This window comes from Schistocerca americana, chromosome 4, assembly GCF_021461395.2.
Source record: "Schistocerca americana isolate TAMUIC-IGC-003095 chromosome 4, iqSchAmer2.1, whole genome shotgun sequence".
Classification (NCBI taxonomy): Eukaryota; Metazoa; Arthropoda; class Insecta; order Orthoptera; family Acrididae; genus Schistocerca; species Schistocerca americana.
In genome coordinates, this window is record NC_060122.1 from 437,156,679 (window position 1) to 437,181,907 (window position 25,229).

The 25,229-nt window shown below is 42.0% G+C and overlaps 2 protein-coding genes across 2 annotated transcripts in view; one reads left to right on the forward strand and one right to left on the reverse strand.

Moving 5' to 3' along the window:
* Positions 1 to 22,209, reverse strand: part of LOC124612769 (cytosolic non-specific dipeptidase) — a 165,609-nt gene extending 143,400 nt beyond the window's left edge. The window contains exon 1 of the mRNA XM_047141164.1: positions 22,008 to 22,209. Coding sequence (XP_046997120.1) covers positions 22,008 to 22,042 — 35 coding nt within the window. The 5' untranslated portion in view covers positions 22,043 to 22,209. The remainder of the gene's footprint in view (positions 1 to 22,007) is intronic.
* Positions 22,210 to 22,721: 512 nt separating this feature from the next.
* The window catches only part of LOC124612768 (mucin-12-like), a 290,845-nt gene continuing 288,337 nt past the window's right edge, over positions 22,722 to 25,229 (forward strand). Inside the window, exons 1-2 of the mRNA XM_047141163.1 lie at positions 22,722 to 22,824; positions 24,167 to 24,255. Coding sequence (XP_046997119.1) covers positions 22,818 to 22,824; positions 24,167 to 24,255 — 96 coding nt within the window. The 5' untranslated portion in view covers positions 22,722 to 22,817. The remainder of the gene's footprint in view (positions 22,825 to 24,166; positions 24,256 to 25,229) is intronic.

Consider the following 25,229-nt stretch of genomic DNA (forward strand, 5'->3'; position numbering starts at 1 on the left):
GTAGTGTATTATTGAAGCCTGAAAAGGACCGTAAGTTCACCGAGCTTGCATTGTGCCACCAGTCGGCGTTAAGAGTGCAGTGCCTTGGCAAAATCGCTACAAAGCAACGAAAGAATTTAGGTACCGCCCCGCCACCTGCTGATATTCCGCTACATATGGACCCTCCATTTATCTGTAAAGGTTAACCGCCACAGTGTGAGTGTGTGAGGCACTGAAAATCCTTGTGAAATTGAGGCACGTGCACTAGATTCGAAGAAGGTAATGTTTTCTGTGCAGTGTCATAGACGAACCTGTATGGGACTTTTCCTTCTGTGAGTACACTGTTAATGGGTACCTCTTATCTTGATTATGTTGCAGTTGTGCTTGATTCCAGAACTTACTGCTGATTCTGAGAATTTCATTTTCCAACAACACGGGGCACCCTCTCTTTTGAGCATCGATGTTCGTCGCCACCTAAACTCTTGCTGATATTCCGCTACATATACAGGAACAGCTCAGAGGTCACATCAATGCTGTGTTGATGACCATTGCTAGGATGTCGTCGTATGATGTATGGAACGAACTCGACCACCGCTTGGATGTGTGTCGTGCGACCACAGGAGCACTTAGAGAACCTTTGTAGAGTGCAAAATGTAAACTTAATGAGTTTGGAAAATACTGAACTTTGAAAATGAATCAATCATTTGTAGTAGCCCTGTATTTTATACATATAGTGGAAAAACAACAGGTCAAGTCAGACCTTAATATGTCTCGGCGAATTGAATGTTCAAATAACTTACGGGTTTGCTGCCGGGTGACGTCGTCGACCACCGCCGATATTTCGACAGGAGCACACCCTGCCATTCTCAAGGCACAACTGCAAGGAGGAAGCAATGTGCAAGGGAATTTAATACCTCGGTTCACAGAGGAGAAAGAAGAAAAATACCACACGCAGGACGAGTAACCTCAGCGTCAACACACAACCAAAGATAACAAACATCAGAAATATACTTTTGTTGTCTGGCCTCATGGTAGTGAGAATTTAAACCGGTTTTTGGAACACCTGAATTCAATCCATCCGAATACTGTATTCAGTTCACTGTGGAGGTGGAAAAGAATGGATGCATTCCCTTCCTTGATGTGTTGGTCAGAAGGAAGACTGATGGTACGTTGGGACATTCTGTTTATAGGAAGCCTACTCACACTAACTTGTATCTACGAGCTGATACTTGTCACCAACCAGCTCAGCGTGAAGGAGTACTTCGTACCTTGGTTCACAGGGCCCATGTTATCTCAGGCCCTGAAAGTTTGTCAGCTGAGCTTTTGTCACCAACCAGCTCAGCGTGAAGGAGTACTTCGTACCTTGGTTCACAGGGCCCATGTTATCTCAGGCCCTGAAAGTTTGTCAGCTGAGCTATCACATCTCGAAGTCACATTTCGTCAGAATGGTTACAGTGAGAGGCAGATCAAACGTGCGTTGCGCTATCAGCCTTCTGTGCAACGGGTGAGTAACTATAGCAACGAAGTGGCACCTAAGTCTACGGCCTTTTTGCCCTACACAGGAAGCATTTCCAACAGGGTTGGCCGTATTTTGCGGAAATATGATGTGAAATGTGTTTTTCGACCACCTTCTAAGATTAAGGCCCTGTTGGCGTCCGTAAAAGATGATCTTGGTTTGCGTAAGGCTGGTGTCTATCGTATTCCTTGCAGTTATGGCATGTCATACATTGGTCAGACAATCAGGACTGTGGAAGACCGGTGTATTGAACATAGGCGTCACACACGCTTACAACAGCCGAGCAAATCCGCTATTGCAGAACATTGCCTTGACACCGGTCATCCTATGGAATACAACAACACGGAGATTCTGGCTTGCACGTCCAGCTATTGGGTTAGTGTTATTAAGGAAGCTGTTGAAATCAAACTATCAAGCAACCTTATAAACAGAGATGGTGGATTTTGTTTAAATGCTGCTTGGAATCCGGCTCTGTCTCTCGTAAAAAAACAGAGGGACAGAATTATTGCTAGCTCACCCGTTGATTAATTAGCCGCTATCGATATTTCTGATGTTGGTTATCTTTGGTTGTGTGTTGACCCTGCGGTTACTTGTTCTGTGTGTGGTATCTTCCTTGTTTCTCCTCTGTGAACCGAGGTATTAAATTCCCTTGCACATTGCTTCCTCCTTGCAGTTGTGCCTTGAGAATGGCAGGGTGTGCTCGTGTCGAAATATCGGCAGTGGTCGACGACATCACCCGGCAGCAAACCCATAAGTTATTTGAACAGGTCAAGTTTCTGTCTTTGGAACAGATCCTGCAGTTGCTGAGAAATTTGGAAATAAATGCAGCATGGTAATGTGGAAGGCACTTATCTAAAAGACATAATAAAAACGGTAAAAATTATAAACACTTAGGAAACCCTGATATTTGTGTCCTGTACTATGTTAAAAACACAATTTCTCAACCACCGACAGCCGTAATAAATAATTCCGTCTATGCTGAGGAATTTAGAGACTTCCTAAAATTAGCACACGTAGTATCAATTCACAAAAAAGGTATTCCGCAAGATAAGTCAATCTATAGGCCCATATCTATAATACCAAAGCTAGCTAATGTGGTGAACACAATGAAAGATCAGCTACCAAGTTATTCTGTAGGAAATAATCTCTTATGATATGCAGCACGGCTTTCGGACAGGACAGGTCATGACAACAGCATTACTTGACTTGTTTACAAATACAAGTCAGGGGTTTTGAGACAGAGTCTATAGCACTGGTACTGCACGACCTTAGTAACGAATTCGATTGTACACAGCATAACGCCCTGCTCGGCAAACTAAAAATCATGTGGTACTGGACGCACTGTTCTACGCACGCTCTAATCCTACATAAATAATAGGCGACAGATTTTATCAGTGCAAGGAGCAGGCTCAGGTGAAACGAAGTCACAACACAGTGCGCCACAGGTATCCGTAAAAGGGCCTCTATTGTTTCTGATCTTCGTTAACGGCATAGGCTCCAGTGGGCACGTATTACAGTTCGCGGATGACAGCCTTGTTCTCAAAAGAAGACAATATCGTTCAGGCTGCTCAACAAGCAGAAGTCCTATTCAAAAGACCAAAGTCTGATTATCGTGAACAAGACGAAAATCAATGAAGACAAAACTCAGAGGACAATGTGCAGCCTCAGTGACACTGGTGCACTGAGTGATACAGCAGCCATTAAACGTTTGTGCTTTTTCACCGACATTAAGTTATCGTGGCAACAAACCAATAAACATGTACCTTCCAAACCTTCAGCTATGGCTGCTATTGTGTGGTCACTCTACAGGCTGCAAAACTGTGCTTTTACTGAAAAAAGATAACAATGAGGATCATTACCTCAAGCAAAAGAAGAAAAAACTGACCATTTTAAAATATTTTTTTCGGATTAGGAGTTCTTACTGTTTTCAGCCGATATTTTCAACGGGCCCGTTCACAGAAAGATGAATCATGAAACCTACAGAAAGATAAACGGTTATCAACACCGCACTCGCAATAAAAACAGTATAGTCAGCCAAGACATAGGTTAACAAAGCCACAAAACACCTTCCCAATGGGGACACTTTGGTTCTGAAATTGTACTCTTCTATTAACAAGGCTAGACGGACTTTCATGTCTTGAAAATGTGCGCCGTTACACACGTGTAACGTTGCAAAACATTTCAAGTTCAGTTCCCTGACCTGCTACCTCAATACACTTGCATTCTGAACACATCTGCTTCCATTACCTCCGTTTATCATTTCATGATCATCTCCTCGGCACACATGAATAACAAGCCAGCAGTCTTTAGACGTTACATTTCAAAGCCGAAATAAATCATTCACGTAACCAAAATGTGCCTAATATTTTTAATAAACATGGACCATGTTTTCGATCTTCCAATATCAATGTGTTGTCCCCTTTGACATTCATTTTTTCTGATTTATAGACTTTAACTGTACCTTTACACACATTAAAAATATAACCTTTTTCCATTTCTGTACGGAACCATGTACAGGGTTATAATTCAACAACTTACGGCGTTAATTCGACTCCACCACACTTTTAAGGTAAATCAGTTTAAACTTGATCTCATTAAAACTTACACGTCTCGGAAGAAAAGAAACTTAAGACGCAAACCATCAAAAGAACTAGAATACCTTTATTAATTAAAACACAATTAAAATTTTAAATAAGTAATATTTTCAGACTATGTAGCGTTCGTTTGCTTCCCTTAGTAATCCTCTTAACAAATAGTCTCCATCGCGTTTTACGCTTTACTGCTGCTGCAGTATTCGTTTGATCATTGTGAATATCATTAAATATGACGCCTTATTTAAATGTATTTCTCATTAATTTATTAAAATGGTGTTGCATATATAGTTCACTTACGCTTGCAAAATACACCAAATCATATGAACTTTTATCTCTTCTGACAGAGGAAGTGTATGTTTACCAACTTAAATGTATGTCTCAAAAAATAATGCGGATTTCGATATCCGATGGAATTTAAACGTAGACCCGTGACAAAGCTACTTTCAACATTCTTCAGTATTTCAAGTAGATCTTACCTTATCCATATGTGATCAAAAGTATCCGGACACCCCCAAAAACACGCGTTTTTCATATTAGGTACAGTGTGCTGCCACCTACTGCCAGGTACTCCATATCAGCGACCTCAATAGTCGTTAGATACCATAAGAGAGCAGAATTGGGCGCTCCGCGGAACTCACGGACTTCGAACGTGGTCAGGTGATTGGATGTCACTTGTGTCATACGTCTGTACGCGAGATTTCCACACACCTAAACATCCCTAGGTCCACTGTTTCCGATGTGATAGTGAGGTGGAAACGTGAAGGGACACGTACAGCACAAAAGCGTGCAGGCCGATCTCGTCTGTTGACTGACAGAGACCGCCGACAGTTGAAGAGGGTCGTAATGTGTAATAAGCAGACATCTATCCAGACCATCACACAGGAATTCAGACTGCACCAGGATCCACTGCAAGTATTATGACAGTTAGGCAGGAGATGAGAAAACTTGGATTTCATGGTCGATCGGCTGCTCATAAGCCACACATCACGCCGGTAAACGCCAAACGACGCCTCGCTTGGTGTAAGGAGCGTAAACACTGGACGGTTGAACAGTGGAAAAACGTTGTGTGGAGTGACGAATTACAGTACACAAAGTGGCGATACGATGACGGGGTGTGGGTATGGCGAGTGGCCGGTGAACGTCATCTGCACAGAGTCCTGACATGAATCCTACAGATCACCACTGGGATGTTTTGGAACGCCGACTTTGTGCCATGCCTCACCGACCGACGCCGATACCTCTCCCTAGTGCAGCAGTCAGTGAAGAATGGGCTGCCATTCCCCAAGAAACCTCCCAGCACCTGATCAACGTATGCCTGCCTGAGTGGAAGCTGTCACCAAGGCTAAGGGTGGATCAACACCATATTGAATTCCAGCATTACCGATTGAGGGCATTACGAAGTTGTAAGTCATTTTCAGCCAGGTGTCCGGATACTTTCTACTTTCTTGTTACATTCTGTTTCATTAGCGCAAGTGCTAAATTCCTTATTAGGCGATGAGCGGTTTTCAGTACTAGACTTATTTTCCAGTTAGTTATTGCACTACTGAAAGACCTTCCATTGGTTATATCTAAGAAATACAGTTCCTAGTTGGTTCGTCTGAACATTTTGCTGTTGATCAGTCCAGTTTAGCATTAACAGACTGACACTTATTAACGTTTAAAAAACCAGTAAGCGACCTAAATGACGCAGAGGCAAGTTATTTAATGCTGACGATGAGCCAACTGAACCCATCGCCAAAGTTAGGAACCAAAATGTATTAATAATATCTATACTGGGTGATTCAATAAAACTTTACAAACTCACATGGCACATCGGGAATGCAACAAGGATCAGTAGTAACGTAGGGAAGGTGACTCGCTAACGCCAAATGAGGGTCTTACGGTCACGTGTGGGCTGGCATCGTCGGAAACTGTTTAGTTGGGCCGTATACTCTCCTGGACCAACTTGATGGTGCGCGTATCTCGTATTACTGCGAGAGGTTCTGCCGGATATGCTGAATGATGCCCCAATGCGTATTCGTCGCCGCATTCGATGTCAGCAGCACGGACCCCCCGCTTATTTCAGGAGACAAGTGAGGGCACATCTGCAGGCAACCTTCCCCGGCAGCTGGATTGATGGGCACTACGATCACCCGATCTGTCCTCAATCGATTTTTTCCTGTGGGGGTGTCTTGGAAGAGCAGTTGAACGGAATGGACAGTGTCTTGAAAGGAGGATATAAGATGAACATCAACAAAAGCAAAACGAGGATAATGGAATGTAGTCAAATTAAATCGGGTGATGCTGAGGGGATTAGATAAGGAAATGAGACACTTAAAGTAGTAAAGGAGTTCTGCTATTTAGGGAGTAAAATAACTGATGATGGTCGAAGTAGAGAGGATATAAAATGTAGACTGGCAATAGCAAGGAAATCGTTTCTGAAGAAGAGAAATTTGTTAACATCGAGTATAGATTTAAGTGTCAGGAAGTCGTTTCTGAAAGTATTTGTATGGAGTGTAGCCATGTATGGAGTGAAACATGGACGATAAATAGTTTGGACAAGAAGAGAATAAGAAGCTTTCGAAATGTGGTGCTACAGAAGAATGCTGAAGATAAGGTGGGTAGATCACGTAACTAATGAGGAGGTATTGAATAGGATTGGGGAGAAGAGGATTTTGTGGCACAACTTGACCAGAAGAAGGGATCGGTTGGTAGGACATGTTTTGAGGCATCAAGGGATCACAAATTTAGCATTGGAGGGTACCGCGGAGGGTAAAAATCGCAGAGGGAGACCAAGAGATCAATACACTAAGCAGATTCAGAAGGATGTAGGCTGCAGTACGTACTGGGGGGATGAAGCAGCTTGCACAGGACAGAGTAGCATGGAGAGCTGCATCAAACCAGTCTCAGGACTGAAGACCACGACAACAACAACATGATCACCTGCATCCATTCATGTCCATTGTAAATTCCGACGGACTTGGGCAATTCCAGCAGAACAATGCGACACCCCACACGTCCAGAATTGCTACAGAATGGCTCCAGGAACACTCCTCTGAGTTTAAACGCTTCCGGTGTCCACCAAACTCTCCAGACGTGAACATTACTGAGCGTATCTGGGATGCCTTGCAACGTGCTGTTCAGAAATCTCCACCCCCTCGTACTTTCATGGATAGCCTCGCTGGATTCGTAGTGTCAGTTCCCTCCAGCAATACTTCAGACTTTTAGTCGAGTCCATGCCACGTCGTGTTGCGCAACTTTTGCGTGCTCCCGGGGATCTTACACGATATTAGGCAGGTGTACCAGTTTCTTTGGCTCTTCAGTTTATAACATTGTATGTACCTGCAAATTTATATCACTGTATGGCACAATGTTCAGGAGATATGACGTCATAAACATATAGATGCGCGAAAAACTACTTTTTGCCTAAAACAGAGCGCAAAGTACGTGGTTTGTCAGAATGAGATTTTCACTCTGCAACCGAGTGTGCGCTAATATGAAACTTCCTGGCAGATTAAAACTATGCGCCGGACCGAGACTCGAACTCGGGACCTTTGCCTTTCGCGGGCAAGTGCTCTACCGACTGAGCTACCCAATCACGACTCACGCCCCGTCCTCACAGATTTACTTCCGCCAGTACCTCGTCTCCTACCTTCCAAACTTTACAGAAGCTCTCCTGTGAAGCATGCAAGACTAGCACTCCTGAAAGAAAGGATATTGCGGAGACATGGCTTAGCCACAGCCTAGGGGATGTTTCCAGAATGAGATTTTCACTCTGCAGCGGAGTGTGCGCTGATATGAAACTTCCTGGCAGATTAAACTGTGTGCCGGACCGAGACTCGAACTCAGGACCTTTGCCTTCCGCGGGCAAGTGCAAAGGTCCCGAGTTCGAGTCTCGGTCCGGCACACAGTTTTAATCTGCCAGGAAGTTTCATACGTGGTTTGTGTTCATCCAGTGCTTTGTAATAAGAGGATTCAACGACTACCAACAAACTGCAAGCATAATTTCAAACATTTCCTAAACTTTTTCTCGCCCACATGCGTAATGGCAAATATTTAACTCGTTATCTCATTTCTAAAGTAATCAGACGCTCGAAGTTTCTTTTTATACATGGGAGTTCGATCATTTACAGAATCGGGGGTTTACCCTGTACTGCTTTGTGCCTACATCTACGTAACACGAAACAACAGCTTTTTCAGGACGTCGTTCTCTATTCACTAGCGCTGTTTAAGAAGAGTGCCATATTATTCCCTAACTAGATACTTCTACAATCTCACAAGCAATAATATGCACCATACAGCAGTGTCCTACGCCTGCGTCTAATTACATACCTCTAGATTCTTCACTTAATATTGGTTCTTGAAATTTTGTAAGGAGGCTGTCGTGGGATAATCTGCTTCTATATTCTAGAGCCAGCCTGCTCATCCAGGTTTTTTAGCATTTACGAGACGCACTCCCGTGAAACAAACAAACATGTGATAATACGTGCCGCCGTTCATTGTAACCTATACGTTCAACGTCCCCTAACGTTCTATTTGGTGTGGGTCCAACAACTGAGCATTATTCTAAGATGGGGCGCAGAAGTAATTTGTAAGCAGCCTTGTTTATAGCCTGCCTGCATTTTCCCTGTATACTGTCAATGTATTGAAGCCTGCCACTTGCCTTTCCTGCGACTGAGCGTGCATGATCACCTTTCGCTTCTTAACCCTACATATTGTTGCATGCATCTATTTGTATGAGTTGACAGATTCCAGAGGTGACTGACCGATATTGTAGTCATAGGACACTATTTTTCTACATTTTGTAACAGTACAATTACGTTTCTGAACACTTATAAAGCAAGCTAACAGCCTGTATACTACTCCGAGATTTTGTCAAGATCTGACATGGATATTTGTGCTAGTTTTTTTCACATGGTACTTTAGTATAAATAACGGGATCATCGCAAGGCTTGAGGTTACTATTAAAATTTCTGTCAGGCCATTAAAATACTGACTGCCGCAGCATAGTGAGGATGTTGTGAGACCATCACAGCAGACAGGGGAATGAGTGTTCGATAAATCTTTTACCACATAATGTACACGGGGATGCACAGTTATGCTATGTGTGATTAATGGAAGTTCAGTGCGTCCTCTCCCCCTCCCCCCCCCCCTCCTCACCCCACTTCTCGTAACTGAATGGTAGCCAACTTGCATACCCAACGTCTCGAAGACATTGCCTCTTCTCCGTCGGTCGAGATCTAATGTTTATGCAATAAACAGTGCATGCGGCAAGTAGTTAAGTTTAAATGATAAGCATAATGAGACCCGTAAAATGCTAGCATGCCAACTTATTTTGTTTTATTTGTCCAATCACAGAATTAGTAAAACAATTTCTAGAGCCAGTCTATCGTCAACATAACAAGACACCCGGTAATTAACCATTAGTTCCCGACCAACGCAGAAGTCACAAAAATGCTTCACTCGATCTTTGAATTCACATGAGTCCGCACAAATATGTCTTATGAGGCAACTTAAAACAATTAATTCTGTCTTTCCGTGGAGTTGCACATCACACACTAGTTAGCGCGTATCGCCACCTCGAAAACCGGTCGTAGACGTCTGTAAGCTATCTTAACAGTTCGACTTCTGCCCTTTCAGGGCGCACTTATGATTGGGCCATCCTTTCTGCCAATAAGGACTGACAGTAGCTAAAATTTGTAATTAGCATTTCCTGATTAACTGAGTTATATTTAAATTACTATTAACAAGTTGTCGGTCCAAGTAACTTCATCATGATGTTTGGAAATGTATATTAATACTTAAACAGAAAATATAAATAACAGAAGATTCGCCTTTTGGCTCCTTGCGTTGTAGGCGAATCCCCACTGTCTCAGTTTCATTACCATACTGCCACACTCACCGCCTGGCGCGTCGTTCGATGAATCTGCCTTGCGATCCTACTTACTTCCATGCCTCCCGTAACAATATCTTCCTATACCGTGCATTAAAACATTGCAACAAGATATAACAAACGTGGGCAGGGATATGACGTAATCTCCACAATGTTTCACCGCCAGGCCATGCTGTGGCCGGCCTAGTCGCAGATACGTGTTAATATACGGCACGATATGAACTAGAAACCTGACACACTTCCCTGGAACACGCATGAAGTTGTAATATGGTACGTCCCCCTTACCAGGAAATCCTCAATCCAGTCACAAATTTTGTTTTACAAGCTTCATAATTGGTCTTTAATTAATAATATTGTTATTGTGGTGCCGGATCAAATGGTTTTCGGCAGTCGAGAAATACTGCATCTACATGATTGGCTTCATCCATGGCTTTCGGAATGTCACGCAAGGGAAGCGAAAGTAACGTGTCGGTAAAGTGAATACCTCTATATATCGCATTCGATCAAGCTTTCGAATCGCGCATATTGACAAGTGTTAACAGGCTGGCTAATTTCATTCATCATAATCGATGTTTTTATAATATAAATAATAAAACACTCCAACAGTTACATTTTTTCATGCAGTGCGCGACGCGTTTCGAGAATTTATTCTCTTTATCAAGTGAAATAATTACAAAAGTGTTTTATATGACGTTTAGGACTGGTTAATACTTTTTTTCGGTATCAGACCGACTGGAAATGAAGTACCTATGTTTTATACGCTTGTTCAAAGTGAAGCATTTTATTTTTTTTTTTTGTGAAAAATACTTTAGATGTAACAGGTCAATATAGCACTTAAACCTCTCTAACCAGTTACGTATTGATAAACATATCCATCTCATCGCAGTTATTTTTTATGAGTTATCTAAAGCTGTTAAAATTTTTATCATCGTGCTCCAAAAAAAATTCTGTAATATGATTAGGGGGTGCTGTGTGTGCTATCTCATTTAAATGTAACCCGATAATGTACTGTTTACGAAATCTTAAGGGTGCCGCGTTACTCCTAATACGTTGACAAAAAATATACGCAACGCCAAACTATACATTGTCTGTCAATAAGAAAGAATTACATTTCAACACATCAAACCTTTTATTTTGCTCCGTTAGTGGTATTTATATGGTTTATAATATTTAGGATGATGAGGGCTGTCGCGGCGATATTACGTTTTGTTGTTGATCCTATCGCTTTCTTTTCTAGATTACCTTCTAAGCTCTACGAGATAAGGGCATAAACATTAATACCCGATAAAAGTGTGAGTAACGATGCAGATATTACACTGTGCCTGCTGCGGTATTCCCACGGCGCTTTACACTCTAGATCCCAAGGAGGCTTTGTGTTCTCTGGAGCTGGCAAAGAGGAGTTTATTTGTATGTGTTGGGTGTGTGGGTATCATGCAGATTCCTTGGCTGTACCTGCCATTCACCTACTGAGTCAAAACAAAGACTTGTACCATGGGCGAGGATTCACAACTACACTTTGATTTTACTGAGGTTAGGCCAAGCCAGAACAACATTAAGGTGGATAGGAACATAGCTGTTAGACTCTGTCGTGCACGATTTCATTCGGCGTTCGTTAGGAAGCCAATAGTGTTTGTAGTGTAAAAATTTGATACACTGATTGTATGTTAATTTAACGGTCGGCTGACTGACTGGGGATAAGCGACTAAACAGCAATGTCATCAGTCCTTCAGTCAAGGGTTCATTCATCCAGAGGTAGTGACTTCACCAAGAATGTTCGAGAATGGGGAGAGCACACAGGACAGGTAAAAGTGAGACACTCGTGCCAGAGCTGAAAAACGATTTACAGAGAAGTAAGAGTATATGGGCTAGATCGGCAAGTTGGTTAGAGCAGACAAGTGGTCTCCAGGGTTCAGCCATGCCAAGAGAAACCCCCATCTATCTGATTAAGTGCGAAAAGCAGATGCCAGATTTATAAATAGAACGCGTGCAAAAAATCTGTCATCGTCTCGTAATTTCTCTTGTGCCCAGTGGCAGAACTGTACACGACGTTCAAAGTCGCCATGCAATTCCTGGTGCATAGAAATATGGTACGGGCGCAATCGATGTTGATGTAGCATCCCCAACACCGACGTTTTTGAGATTCCCGATTCCCGCGCAATTTGTCTGGTACTGATGTGCGGATTAGCCGCGACAGCAACTAAAACACCTACTTGGGCATCATCATTTGCCGCAGATCGTAATTGACGTTTCACATGTGGCTGGACACTTCCTGTTTCCTTAAATAATCCGGCGAACGGTCCGGACACTTGGATGATGTCCAGAATACCGAGCAGCATACATAGCACACGCCCGTTGGGCATTTTGATCACAATAGCCAAACATCAACACGATATCGACGTTTTCCGCAATTGGCAAACGGTCCATTTTAACACGGGTAATGTATCACGAAGCAAATATCGTTCGCACTGGCGGGATGTTACGTGATACCACGTACTTATACGTTTGTGACTATTGCTGCGCCATCTATCACAAAGCGAAAAAGTGGTCCAACTAAAACATTCCTATTTCTTTACGTACTACACGATTATGTAATAAAAATGGGGGTTTCCATTTAAAAAAAAGGCAGTTGATATCCGTTTGACCTATGGCAGCGCCATCTAGCGGGCCAACCATAGCGCCATCTGGTTTCCCCCTTCAAGCTAGACTAGTTTCGTGCTTCGTAGCTTTTTCGTTTGATGCTTATTTCGTGAGATATTTGGCCCGGTCACTATCAATGGACCATCCTGTATGCGACAGGGGCAGCCCCTCCCACACCCGTCCCACCTCCAACCCATCATAGGCAGAACATTACAGAGGAGAACTGCACCCATTAATCAACAAAGTGCTACTCCTACAACAGGAAACAGGGTGCAGCAAGAAAAGAGGCAAACCATCTAAAAGCAGTTGAAGATCAATAAAGACCGCAATGAGGTGTTGCCATTTAGAAACCCAGTTTAATCGGAAAGTAACCATTCTTTAAAGACATTTGCATAGAATTTTGGTGAGGCTAATCTGCCAGTAGCTGTCATTGGATGTTGGATTTTTGCCTGGCTTAAGAATTGGAATGATGACACTATCTCACCATTGTAAAGGGAAGACAGCACTGAGCCAAACACTGTTGAAGACCCAAAGGATATGGAGCCATTGAGGAAGTCAGATGTTGCAGCATCTGACTGTGAATGGAATCAGAGACTGACACCATACAGTGAGTTGCAGCAAGAGCCTGAAGCAGATCTCAGTCAGTGAGTGTTTTTTAATATAATTTGGCATGCTGAGTACTAAAGCAGAGGGGATGGCTTCAATTCGTCACTTATACTCCCAGAAGACAGCTCATAGGAATAGATGCAGATGCTGTAGCAACATGGGTGGCAAGAGGTTCAGCTAGAGGCAGCGCATCAGTACAGAGACCATTCTAAATGAAGAAACCCAGAGGAGATTGAGCATCTTTAACAGTCAAGAAGACTAAGGAGCTTGACCCACACCTGGGATGAAGAGGCATAGGCTCCCAGAGAGGAGATGTAGCATTCCTGCTTACTGTGTTTACTTAGATAACGATACTTAGCATGAAGTCACTTAAAAGTGATAAGGTCAGTCTGCGAAGGAAGTCACTTGAAATGTTGTAAGACTGTTTGGCAGTCCTGAACAGCTATTCAAATGTCTTCAGTCCACTGTGGCAGGCGACCTGTAGAAAGGGGAATAAAAGTTCCAGCGGCATAGGTGATCGTCTCGGAGACATCTTGCACGTCCTTGTCGATGCAATCTAACAGGGGAGGGGAGGGGGGGAGGTGAGGAATGGAGGTAGAAGGTGGAAGGTAACAGTGGAGGCATACTGCTGCCAGTTGGCTCCTTGAAGCACCCGTTGTGGTAGCCAGTTGGTCTGGCCGTGGCAAGTATGTGACAGGAGAACTGCAAAGTGAGTATGAGTTTCGCCACTGAGGGGGACAGATCATGGTTGGCAAGAAGCTCTTCTAGCAGAAGGTCCCTACCCTATGAAGTGGTATGCCCCCACAAGGAGGTGGTGTCCACTGAAGTCACCAAGTAACAAAAAAAGAGAAGGAAAGTTGTTGGATTAAGGTCATCAGCTTAATGTAAGTATGTGGTCTGCCTTGAGGTAAGTAAATGTTGCAAATTGTGATCGTTGGGGTCATTCCCACACTGCCATTGCTTCCAGCATGGTGTGAAGGGGGATCCACACACTGACGATATCCATGTCAAACGATTTACAGACCTATCCAGATGCCCTCTCAGGGCCACTGCGATTTCTACAGAATGCGCAGTAATTACAGGCCATTGGGAAATGGTCATCTGCATTTCTTGTAGAGCAACGTAAATTGCAGAAGAGACGAAAATAAGTTGTTGCAGTTCCAGCAGAGGAAGAGTACATAGATGAAGATGAAATGGGAGATACAATACTGCAGAGTCAATTTGGCAGAGCACTGAAAGAACTATGGTGAAACAAGAACCCTGGAATAGACGACATTCTGTAAAAAGTACTGACAGCCTTGGGACAGCCAGCTGTGAGAAAACTCTTCTAAGTGGGGTGAAAGGTGTATGAGGCAGGTAAAATACCTACAGACTTCAAGATAAATGTAATAATTCCAATTGCAAAGAAAGCATCTGCCGACAGGAGTGAAAATTATCGAACTATCAGTTTAATAGGTCATGGCTGCAAATTACTAACACGAAGTCTTTTCAGAAGAAAGGAAAAACTGGTAGAAGCCGACCTCAGAGGAGATCAGTTTGGATTCTGGAGAAGTGTGGGAACACAGGAGGCAGTACTGACCCTAGGACTAATCACAGAAGATAAGTTAAGCAAAGGCAAACCTAAGTTTATACCATTTGTAGACTTAGAGAAAGCTTTTGACAATGTTGACTGGAATGCTCTCTTTGAAATTTGGAGGGTAACAGGGGTAAAATACAGGCAGTGAAAGGCTACTTACAAATGGTTCAAATGGCTCTGAGCACTATGGGACTTAACATCTGTGGTCATCAGTACCCTAGAACTTAGAACTACTTAAACCTAAATAACTTAAGGACATCACACATATCCATGCCCGAGGCAGGATTCGAACCTGCGACCGTAGCAGTCACGCGGTTCCAGGCTGAAGCGCCTAGAACTGCACGGCCCCACCGTCTGGCGGCTACTTACAACTTGGGTAGAAACCAGATGGCAGTTGTAAGAGTCGATGGGGCATGAAAGGGAAGCTGTGGTTGAAAAGGAGTGAACACGGTTGTAGCCTGTCACCCACGTTATTCAGTTGGTACATTGAGCAAGCAGTAAAGGAAACAAAAGAAAAATTTGGACTAGAAATTAAATTCCAGCGAGAAGAAACAGCAACTTTGAGGTTTGCTGATGACATAACACTGTCAAAGACAGCAAAGGACTTGAAAGAGCAGTTCAACAGAATGGGCAGTGTCTTGAAAGGAGGATATAGACGAACATCAACAAAAGCAAAACAAGGATAGTGTAATGTCATCAAATTAAATCAGGTCATGCTGAGGGAATTACATTAGGAAACAAGACACTTAAAGAAGCAGATAGGTTTTGCTTTTAGGCATCAAAATAACTGATCATGGCTGAAGTAGGGAAGATACAAAATGTATACTGGCATCGACAAAAAAAGCGTTGATCGGACACATTCTGAGACATCAAGGGACCACCAATTTAGTATTGGATGGAAGTCTGGGAGGTAAAAATCATAGAGGAAGACCAACAGATGAATACAGTAAGCAAATTGGGAAGGATGTAGGTTGCAGTCGTTATTTGGAGATCAAAAGGCTTGCACAGGAGAGACAGCATGGAGAGCTGCATCAAACCTGTCTTTTGACTGTACGATGGCTATGATGACGACAACAACTCACTGACTGGCACCAATGGGGATGGAAAAACATCAATGAGCAATAGTTCAGAATCCAACTGCGTATGGGGATCTAGCGCCTCTGGGATCACTGGAATATCCTTGTCCTCCTACTCATAAGCATCTTTTGGTGGTCAAGATTCTTGCGACTGTCTATCCCTGATGAACTAGGGGGCGGATGTACATTGGGCAGCCCTGGAACCTACAGGCCATAGTTCTTTTAGCTACTGACTGGCATCAGGCCTTTCATGTGCATGTTTCCTGGCAGAGGGAACCCAAGAGAGAGTCATGTCGCCGGTAGGCATCGGAGGAGGAAGCTGCTGCTCTAGACATGTGTGGTTCCCAAAGATTGCGCCACAGGAAGCACGAGAGAAACGTGGTGGATGCTGTATTTTCTTTTATACCATGAAGACTGAGCAAATGAGTGAACATGGAAGCTGGTGTTCTCTGTAGTTAACACACAAAGGTGATTGTTCAGAAGCCTACCTCCGTGGAGTCGTCATCCGCAGTTTGTCACATTGTAGGTCACTGGGCAGTGGGATTTTATGAACAAAGTGTAAGCAATAGAAGCAGCTCATGGGTGGTGGAATGTAACATTTTGTGTTTACTGTGTACCTATGACTAACTTTTCTGAGGAGAACATTCCCTTGAAAGACTAAGAAAAGGTGCCTGTGTCTATTTGAATACTCCTGGGATCTGTTTGGACCTGGCAGACAAAATGATGCCTCACTGCTCATGATGAGCCCATAGGTCTTCGTCTTTTTGATGTGTAAGGTCTTTGTGTAAGACAATCCTTGGACCATATTCAAAGATATGCATTGGGCAGTGGTCAGTGATATGTCACCAACATCCCTGACGGGTTATAGAAAGTGCAACAGAGAAGGCTTTAATCATAGTGATCCATTGTGCATTTTCCCAAAGACTCAACTTCCCCAAATTTATCTTCAATGTATTAAACAAAACGTAATGGTTTTATGAATGTGTGGTGAACATTCATTCGGACATGTCCAAAAAAACAGACACTACACGAAATCTGCAGCTGCAGTACATATTATGGAAACTGAAGGTGGAGGGGGAAGAAAGGAAAGGAAAGGGAAGGAACTAATGATATCAGCTACACTGGGACTTTATGAGGAATCAGCATTACAAGTGAAAATGTGTGCCAGGCTGTGACTCTAACCAAGGCTCTCCTGCTTAGGCATTGCGGTTAGCAAGAAATCCCAGGTTTGAGTTCCTTCCTTCTCTCTCCTCCACCACCAATTTACATAACATGTATCACATCTGCAGATTTCGCACGGTGTCTGTTCATTTGCACATGTCTGAAGGAACAAGCATTCACATATTTGCTTCACTTCAATGGGCAATGAATCTACAACTCTCAGTGCGGATACACGGTTACATTTGACCTACAGCAGGAATCTTAAATTAGCGAGCATGGACGACATGGATGGGGACTGCTGATAGGTAGCACTGTGTGGGAATGTGAGTTGCCTGGGAAGCGTGCCGAGATAGTCAGTGTATTGGCAATAGGCCCTGTGTCCGGGTGGCGCAGTGGTTAACACAACTGCCTAGGAAGCAAGATATTCTGGGTTTGGGTCCCAGTCCAGCACACATTTTTGCTCATAGCTGCCAATTTCACATAAAGTCCCAATGAAGCTGATATCATTAGTTCCTTCCTTTTCCTTTCCTTTCTCCCCCCTCCATCTTCAATGTACATAAAATATAAAAGCTTCGCAACAGTAAAAATATTCCCATCAGTTCGAGTGCATAATAAGCGTTGGACAAATTGTTTCGCTTTCAAATGTCTGGCTTGCCCCTCTTTCCATGGGATAGTCAGTGTAGGGAAAGCAGTAGGATTGGAAATGTTCACACTGAAATTTCTAAACCTTCTGACAAGACAGTTGTATCAACACAACCACAGTCTTGGTGTAAGTTGATATGTCTTATGTGCAAAAAAAGAATTCTGCTTCTAGGTAGCAGCCAAGGGAGGAGCGTAGGCCAGCAGTTTCAGGAGAAATTAGGTGAAGGGTATCAGGTCACAAGCTTTGTGAAACCCAAGTGTTAGCCTTAGCCAGGTGACAGAAAACTTAGATCAGCTATGCAGGGACTTTGAGAAGGAAGATCAGATAATTACTGTTGGGGGAGTAGGAAACAGACTGGCTATGAATCCAAGATATAGTATTAGGAGTTACCTGGACAAAATAGGAGCAGAAACTGGTCAAACAAACATGGGGTTTGTGGAGGTCTTTCAGTGCCATGATCAGCCCTGCGTAAACACTGCTGTAAGGCTTGTTAACACTGAGCTCAACAGGATGCTCCAGACACCAGCAAAATATCATATGAGTGTTGTTCCAGTTAATGCTATTGGTAGGTGGGGATACACTACACGTGGCCTGCACATAAATAGGAAGGGGAAAGATAAGTTAGGTTCTCTATTGGCAGATACTGTAAGGGGGCCACAGTCACACAAGGGATGATCCCTGTGGTTAATGGGACGAGGCACACAGGTTTCTTTAGGTTAAATCTTAAGTCCAGATAGATAATAATCAAGACAAATAGAATAAAAAAAAGTTTCATGTACAGTAAATAGGGATAATGCTAAGGGTAGTATAAATTTACTTCATCAAAACATCAAGGGAATAAAATATAAAGTAGATGAGGTGTTAGTGTGTTTAGATGATCTCAAAAATAAGAATGAGAGTGATATACTTTGTCTGTTTGAACACCATGTAACTGTGGGGATGGAAAGCGCAAGTATAAATGGGTATAATTTAGCAGCTTACACTTGCGGATCTAGCATGGATAAAGGAGCTGCCATTTTTGCACAAAATAAGGGTATCAGTACAAAACTGCAGAAGTAAGCTAATTTTGTGTTGATCAGCACTTTGAAGTTTGTGCATGTGAACTACAGCTGGATATTGTAGTGTTGATATTAGCAACAGTGTACAGGTCCACATTGGGACAGTACCAGAGAAGGAAAGTTGCTACTCACCATATAGTGAAGATGCTGAGTCGCGATAGGCACAACAAAAAGATTCACACAATTATAGCTTTCGGCCATTAAGGCCTTTATCAGCAGTAAACACACACACACACACACACACACACACACACACACACACACACACACACACACGCACGCACGCACACACACCTGCAGTCTCAGAGAAATGAAACCACACTGCGAGCAGCAACACCAGTGCATGATGGGAGTGGTGTCTGGGAGGGGGTAAGGAGAAGGCTGGGGCGGGGAGGGATAGTATGGTGGGAGTGGCGGACAGTGAAGTGTTGCAGTTTAGATGGAGGGCTGGAGAGAATGTGTGGAGGGGGGAGGGGGTAAGTGGCAGAAAGGAGAGAAATAAAAAGAAATTAAAAGATTGGGTGTGGCGGTGAAATGACGGCTGTGAAGTGCTGGAATGGGAACAGGGAGGGGCTGGATGGTGAGGACAGTGACTAATGAAGGTTGAGGCAAGGAGGGTTACGGGAACGTAGGATATATTGCAGGGAAAGTTCCCTCCTGTGCAATTCAGAAAAGGTGGTGTTGGTGGGAAGGATCCATATGGAACAGGCTGTGAAGCAGTCATTGAGATGAGGGATATCATGTTCAGCAACAGGGTGGTCCACTTGTTTTTTGGCCACAGTTTTTCGGTGGCTGTTCATGCAGACAGACAGCTTGTTGGATGTCATGCCTACATAGAATGCAGCACAGTGGTTGCAGCTTAGCTTGTAAATCACATGACTGGTTTCACAGATAGCCCTGCGTTGATGGGATAGGTGATGTTAGCGACCGGACTGGAGTAGGTGGTGGTAGGAGAATGTATGGGACAGGTCTTGCATCTAGGTCTATTGCAGGGGTATGAGCAATGAGGCAAGGGATTGAGAGCAGGGGTTGTGTAAGGACGGATGAGTATATTGTGTAGGTTCAGTGGATGGCTGAATACCATGGTAGGAGGGGTGGGAAGGATAGTGGGCAGGACATTTCTCATTTCAGGGCACGACAAGAGGTAATCGAAACCCTGGTGGAGATCTGTAGATGGATAGTTTTGTTTTCCCAATGATGTCATCCTCCTGAGTAGTCCCTGCCGAGAAATCTGCAGGGAGGGCTATTCTACCTACAGAATATTTTGTCCAAGGGGATGCCATAACCATAAGCCATACTGTAGAGCTGCTACACATACTCTAAGCTATTTGCAGTAGCATCATGGCATTTCAATGGTGGCTCATGTTACAAGTTCAGAGCAGTTAATCATCCAGACTGAACCATCTCTCTACAGATGCCCCTCCATTGCACTGATATGACACAGAAGCCACCTCCACTCGGCAAGCTCCATGGTTCATGACAAGGAGTGGGGTGGAGTGTGGCAAGTTGTAGCTTTCGATTCGTTACGGGATTCTCACAACCATTAATTATCTGGGTTATACAAAAGTTTTTGTGTCACCTATAACTTTTTTTTGTGGCATAACACATCTCTAGAGTGACTAACCCATTGATATAAAACATGGCAATTTTAGTGTCTTACAATCATCTCCCTATCCACCTTCCCCTCCCCCCATCACCATCACAAGAAGACTTTCTGCAGACAACCATGCATGGTTATTGGAAGAAAGAACTCTTATCATATTACAAAAGCATGCCCTCAGCATTCTATGACAAGGCGTTGGCTGTACTGTCTTTGAGCCCCACAGGAGCAGTTTAATGCTGGAAATTTTCCCACTTGTACAAGTGGAGATGAGATAAATAACTAAATGTCGAAAAGAATATTTAGTTTTTTATAGACACAAAAAGCTTCTCACTGAAAAAATTCAAGATTATACCACCAGCTGAAAGTGACAACTGCTAGCCACATTACAGTGGTGTATAAAATTTTGCACTACCTCAGATAAACTTGCTTACTGTCGTACAATGAAAGGGAGGCTAGAACCCTATCAACCATTTCCTTGCTAGTCCCTAGTGGATTTCAAACACCAACAACTTCATGTAAAACCATAAGGGAAAAAATCCACCACATGCCCATCACAGAAGATTGTGTCTTGTTGTTCGTGGTATTGCCATCAAATCTGCTGAAGAAATCTTTACTGTTTAGAAACACATAGATCACATTATTTACTTATTAAAGACCTTATCAGCCAAAAACATTCATTTTCTGGCCATGGCTCCTAATCTCAAACCATTTGGTTTAGAATCTTGTATTGTATATAAATTTGTGGACCCTTAAGATTTGTGAACCCTTTAGTCACTTACTGTATAGGCCCTACGTGACGCAGTAAGAGCATGGCACTGAGTAACAGCTTTTGTTTCTATTGTTTATGATGTTCATTTACATGAGTTTTGAAAGTAAACAGCATAGATCTGAAGTTAATGTCCTGATTGATATGCATAGTTCATGGCAGCTGCGTTGAACAAATGCATTCTCTCACACTTGAGAATTTGCGGTCTCCTTTGTCATGTAATGTAATGAGGATGTGAGACATATCACAATACACAAAAAGAAATACAACAGAACACCGATAATAGTTCTTCTTTGTCTATATTAGTTTTTGAAATGTGTATTGTAGTAACAGACTGAATGGTAGCGCATCTACGGTACATAGGTTGTGTGTTGGCAACGTGGTACTGAATGGTTTAGTTAATTAGGCTTACTTAAAATTTATTGCACATGTTTCCCTTAAACTTATGAATGTACATAACTACCGAGGTACACCCAACTTTCCCCACAGTTATCTTAAAAAATTGCATGTCATTTTCTCACGTTATACAATTCGTATGTTTACATGAATTCTTCAAGGTGCAGAAGAAACATAGTTATGTTTATAAGCTGTCAGCAAGTATGACAAACTCCCATGATGCAAAAATGCACTGTTTAAGGTATATCAATATCCCATATGATTTTTGGCCCTAGATAAAGTCCTGCTCAACATTTGACCAATAATAGGAAAGTAATAAATGCAACATGTTACTGGAGCTGCAGTGAAGACCCGGACAATACAAAGAAATGAAACACTTTTAAACAAAATTACGAATCTACAGAAAGCAAAAAGTATTTATGCTACGCGTACCCCGGAAAATATACGTTATCATTTACATTTCATTTTTCTTAAATAAGGTCTGAAAGTTACAATAAAGAAGCACATATATGCCGTATACATACGCAAATAATTTCTGGAGCGTTTCTGGGGCTGACATGTCTCCAAAGCTATCTTCAAAGATTTATTAAATTCTGAACTCCCCAGTGGCCTCCTGTCACGCTACAGTCACTGCACGCCCTTTTATAACCGGCGACCGGCTAACACGTTATCTGTCAGCAGTCAGCACACCTATCAGGAAGTACAGTTTCATTGCCTGTAGCGATGTTGCCAAGTTATAATTCGCCCTCACATACCAACAAAAACAGAGGAGAAAAGCTGGAACAACTACTACCACACTTTTTATGTGGCATAATTCCGCGTGATTCGCCATTGGACATCTTCCATCTAACAAATGAGTGTTATCCGCTTTTTTGCCATGAACAAAAATTTGTTTGTCATACTTGTCATCTCTCCAAAATTTATATCGAGAGATGTTAGTTTGGATTGACAATCGCTACTTTTTCGACCTCATTGATCGATTAACGGCCGCGCTATCGAATGCGTAATATCGATAGCACTTGCCGTTCAAAACAGCAAGCAGAATCGAAATAGATTTGGGTTTAAATGAAATATTGTTCAATTAAAAACTACTGAATGTCAAAGTTGCATGTAGTTGTTACTATTTCCATTCACAATATGAAAGAAACACAACCATTTCATTACATTTATACGTCATGTCATAAGAATGTACCATTTCGGAACATGCCTTTCATTTGTTCGTAAAACTTCTAACATTGAGTACTTCCGGCCATTCAAAACAACAAAACATTGGAGGGATTTTGCCGTTGAAGTTGTGTAGTTGTGTTTTAATTTAGGGCATAGAGTGAACACAAATGGATGGTAAATAAATATTTGTTATTCTTTTAAGTATGGTACTTACTCCGGAATTTTTTATAATTTGTATCATACGAAATGTTTAGATAATAAAGCATGTTTAGGTTATGCTCGTACAATTTGTTGCAAGCTAGATTAAATCCTTGTTGTCAAGTATGTGTAAATTATCGTGAAACCAGAATATTTAATGAATTACGATACCTGTCATGCCGCTAGTCGAGCGTAACGTCATTTGCATACGTCTGCTCGTGTATCTAATGAGAGATACTCTACGGATGGCGATATTTACAGTATCTTCGTTTGACAGATTTCGTGAAAAATTAGTATGAACTATATTACACGAAACATTTTTGTGTGAAAAGTAACAGAATTTATTAAGCGTGTGAAACGTTACTATTTTTTTCTAATTTCAGTATTAATTTGGAAGTAGTATGTACTCATGGTATTACATTGTTACCTGTATTAGAAACCACGGAAAATTCAATTGCTTCGAATCGACATCATACTCAATGAGAATATCGAAGAAATGTTTCCACTTACATTTGGAGCGGTGTTCTGTACTGGTTTTATTTGTGTTCATCTTGTCAGATCCAGATGCCCAGGTATCGAAAGATTTAGCACTTCATGACGTGGGATGTAATCTTAAGTTGTAATTTATTGTGAATTGTCAGGTTCCTCCCGTTTATTATAAATTATGTGAACACGCGTAATTCTTGTTTCATTACGTTCTGTAGTTAACTACAACGTGTTAACAAACTCCAGAAAACTGAAAGTTTTCTGCAGTTTTACAGCTTGAGCGTTTAATGTAAAAACTAATCACCATTACCTCATTTAAAGATCTTGGAAACTTCTTATTTCTATTGAACCAGGAAATTCATAAAATCGTGCGACGGTGTATAAATTAAAGTCTGGATTGTTTTCTACCATAATGACAGTAAGCTACTTATAAAAAAAATCCGAATGCAAGGTAAAATTATAGCAATCAGTTCAGTATTGTTAGGCCTACATATACAATCTTTGTTGAAGTTAATCAACTTAATAATTTCGTTCATAGTTTGTCACAGAAGATGATGAAAGGGATGTTACCTTCACATTTTTTCCTTTTTTGCCGAAAATCATATTTTTCTTTTAGTATTGATTAATGATAATGTTTCTGTTCCCGGTTTGAAAGTGATATTTCGTTGCAGTTATGTAGCGAATGCATTTGGTCTTTAATTATACGAGATTTTGGCAGTTGTTAACAGTGTACCAGCAGGATCTGAGATTTTATAGTATATGTATGTCAACATACAGATTTACATATGGTTTCAGTATATAAACATTTATTTGTAATATTCTTTCTTTTCAGATATACAGTCATGGTGGGAAGTGCCCTGTATAGCTCACTTTTGTTCCTTGTTTAGGGCAGCTTTCAATCTGCTGGATTTTGACATTGAGGTTAGTGCTCACACCTCATTTGTTATTTGTATCATATAGAATATAATTTGTTACGTTTCATAATTTTTGATTTCAAGTAGAAGAATCCACATTTATTTGTCATTTGTTGTACCATAGTTGCCAAGGTTGAGAAATAGTTATTGTAAAGAAGCAATATGTTTGTTTTTCTGAAGTTACAAATTAAAGAGAAGGAAACTTTGAAATTTGGAAAAACATATGGAGTAGTGGTGATTTGTTGACAGTTGTTTGTAACATCTCTCTCTCTCTCTCTCTCTCTCTCTCTCTCTCTCTCTCTCTCTCTCTCTCAACTATTACTAGAACTTGAAGTTATTATTATTAGAAATTGAAGCTAGTTAAATTTATGCTGTAAGATGGTGAACATTTAGAAACATTGTGTTCACATTACTGGCAGTTACTGTTTCTTCCCCAAATTCAGATTAAAAGTAAAATTTGAAGTACTTGCATCCGTTGTACCGTCCAGAATGTAAGCTTCATGTTAGCAGTTATAATGAGTACTCCACAAACTTTGGTATTCCTTTTTCCAAAACACTGTGCACTTTGGCTTTGTATAGAAGTTGCTACTTGCTTTGTATAGAAGTTGCTACTTGCACAATTGCTTCCAGAAATTACTCCAAAACAGTCTACACACAGCCCTTTCATTGACTACGTACAATCAGCTACTGACACAGTCCTTTGCAATCCCCTGCGGGTTCGGGGGTAAGAATAGGCTCATGGTATTCCTGCCTGTCGTAAGAGATGACTAAAAGGAGTCTCAAATGTTTTGGCCCTTATGTGATGGTCCCCTCTTTGGTTTGACCACCATATTTCAAAACTATTCCGAAGAGCGAGCCGATTAGAGAAGGGTGCCTTACTTGGTGCATTGTGTCCATTGTAAATTGAGACCTTTAGCTAGCTTATTCGTCGTTGCATTGCAGTTCCACTCGCCCTCCATCTCTTGGGCGAGGATACATTCC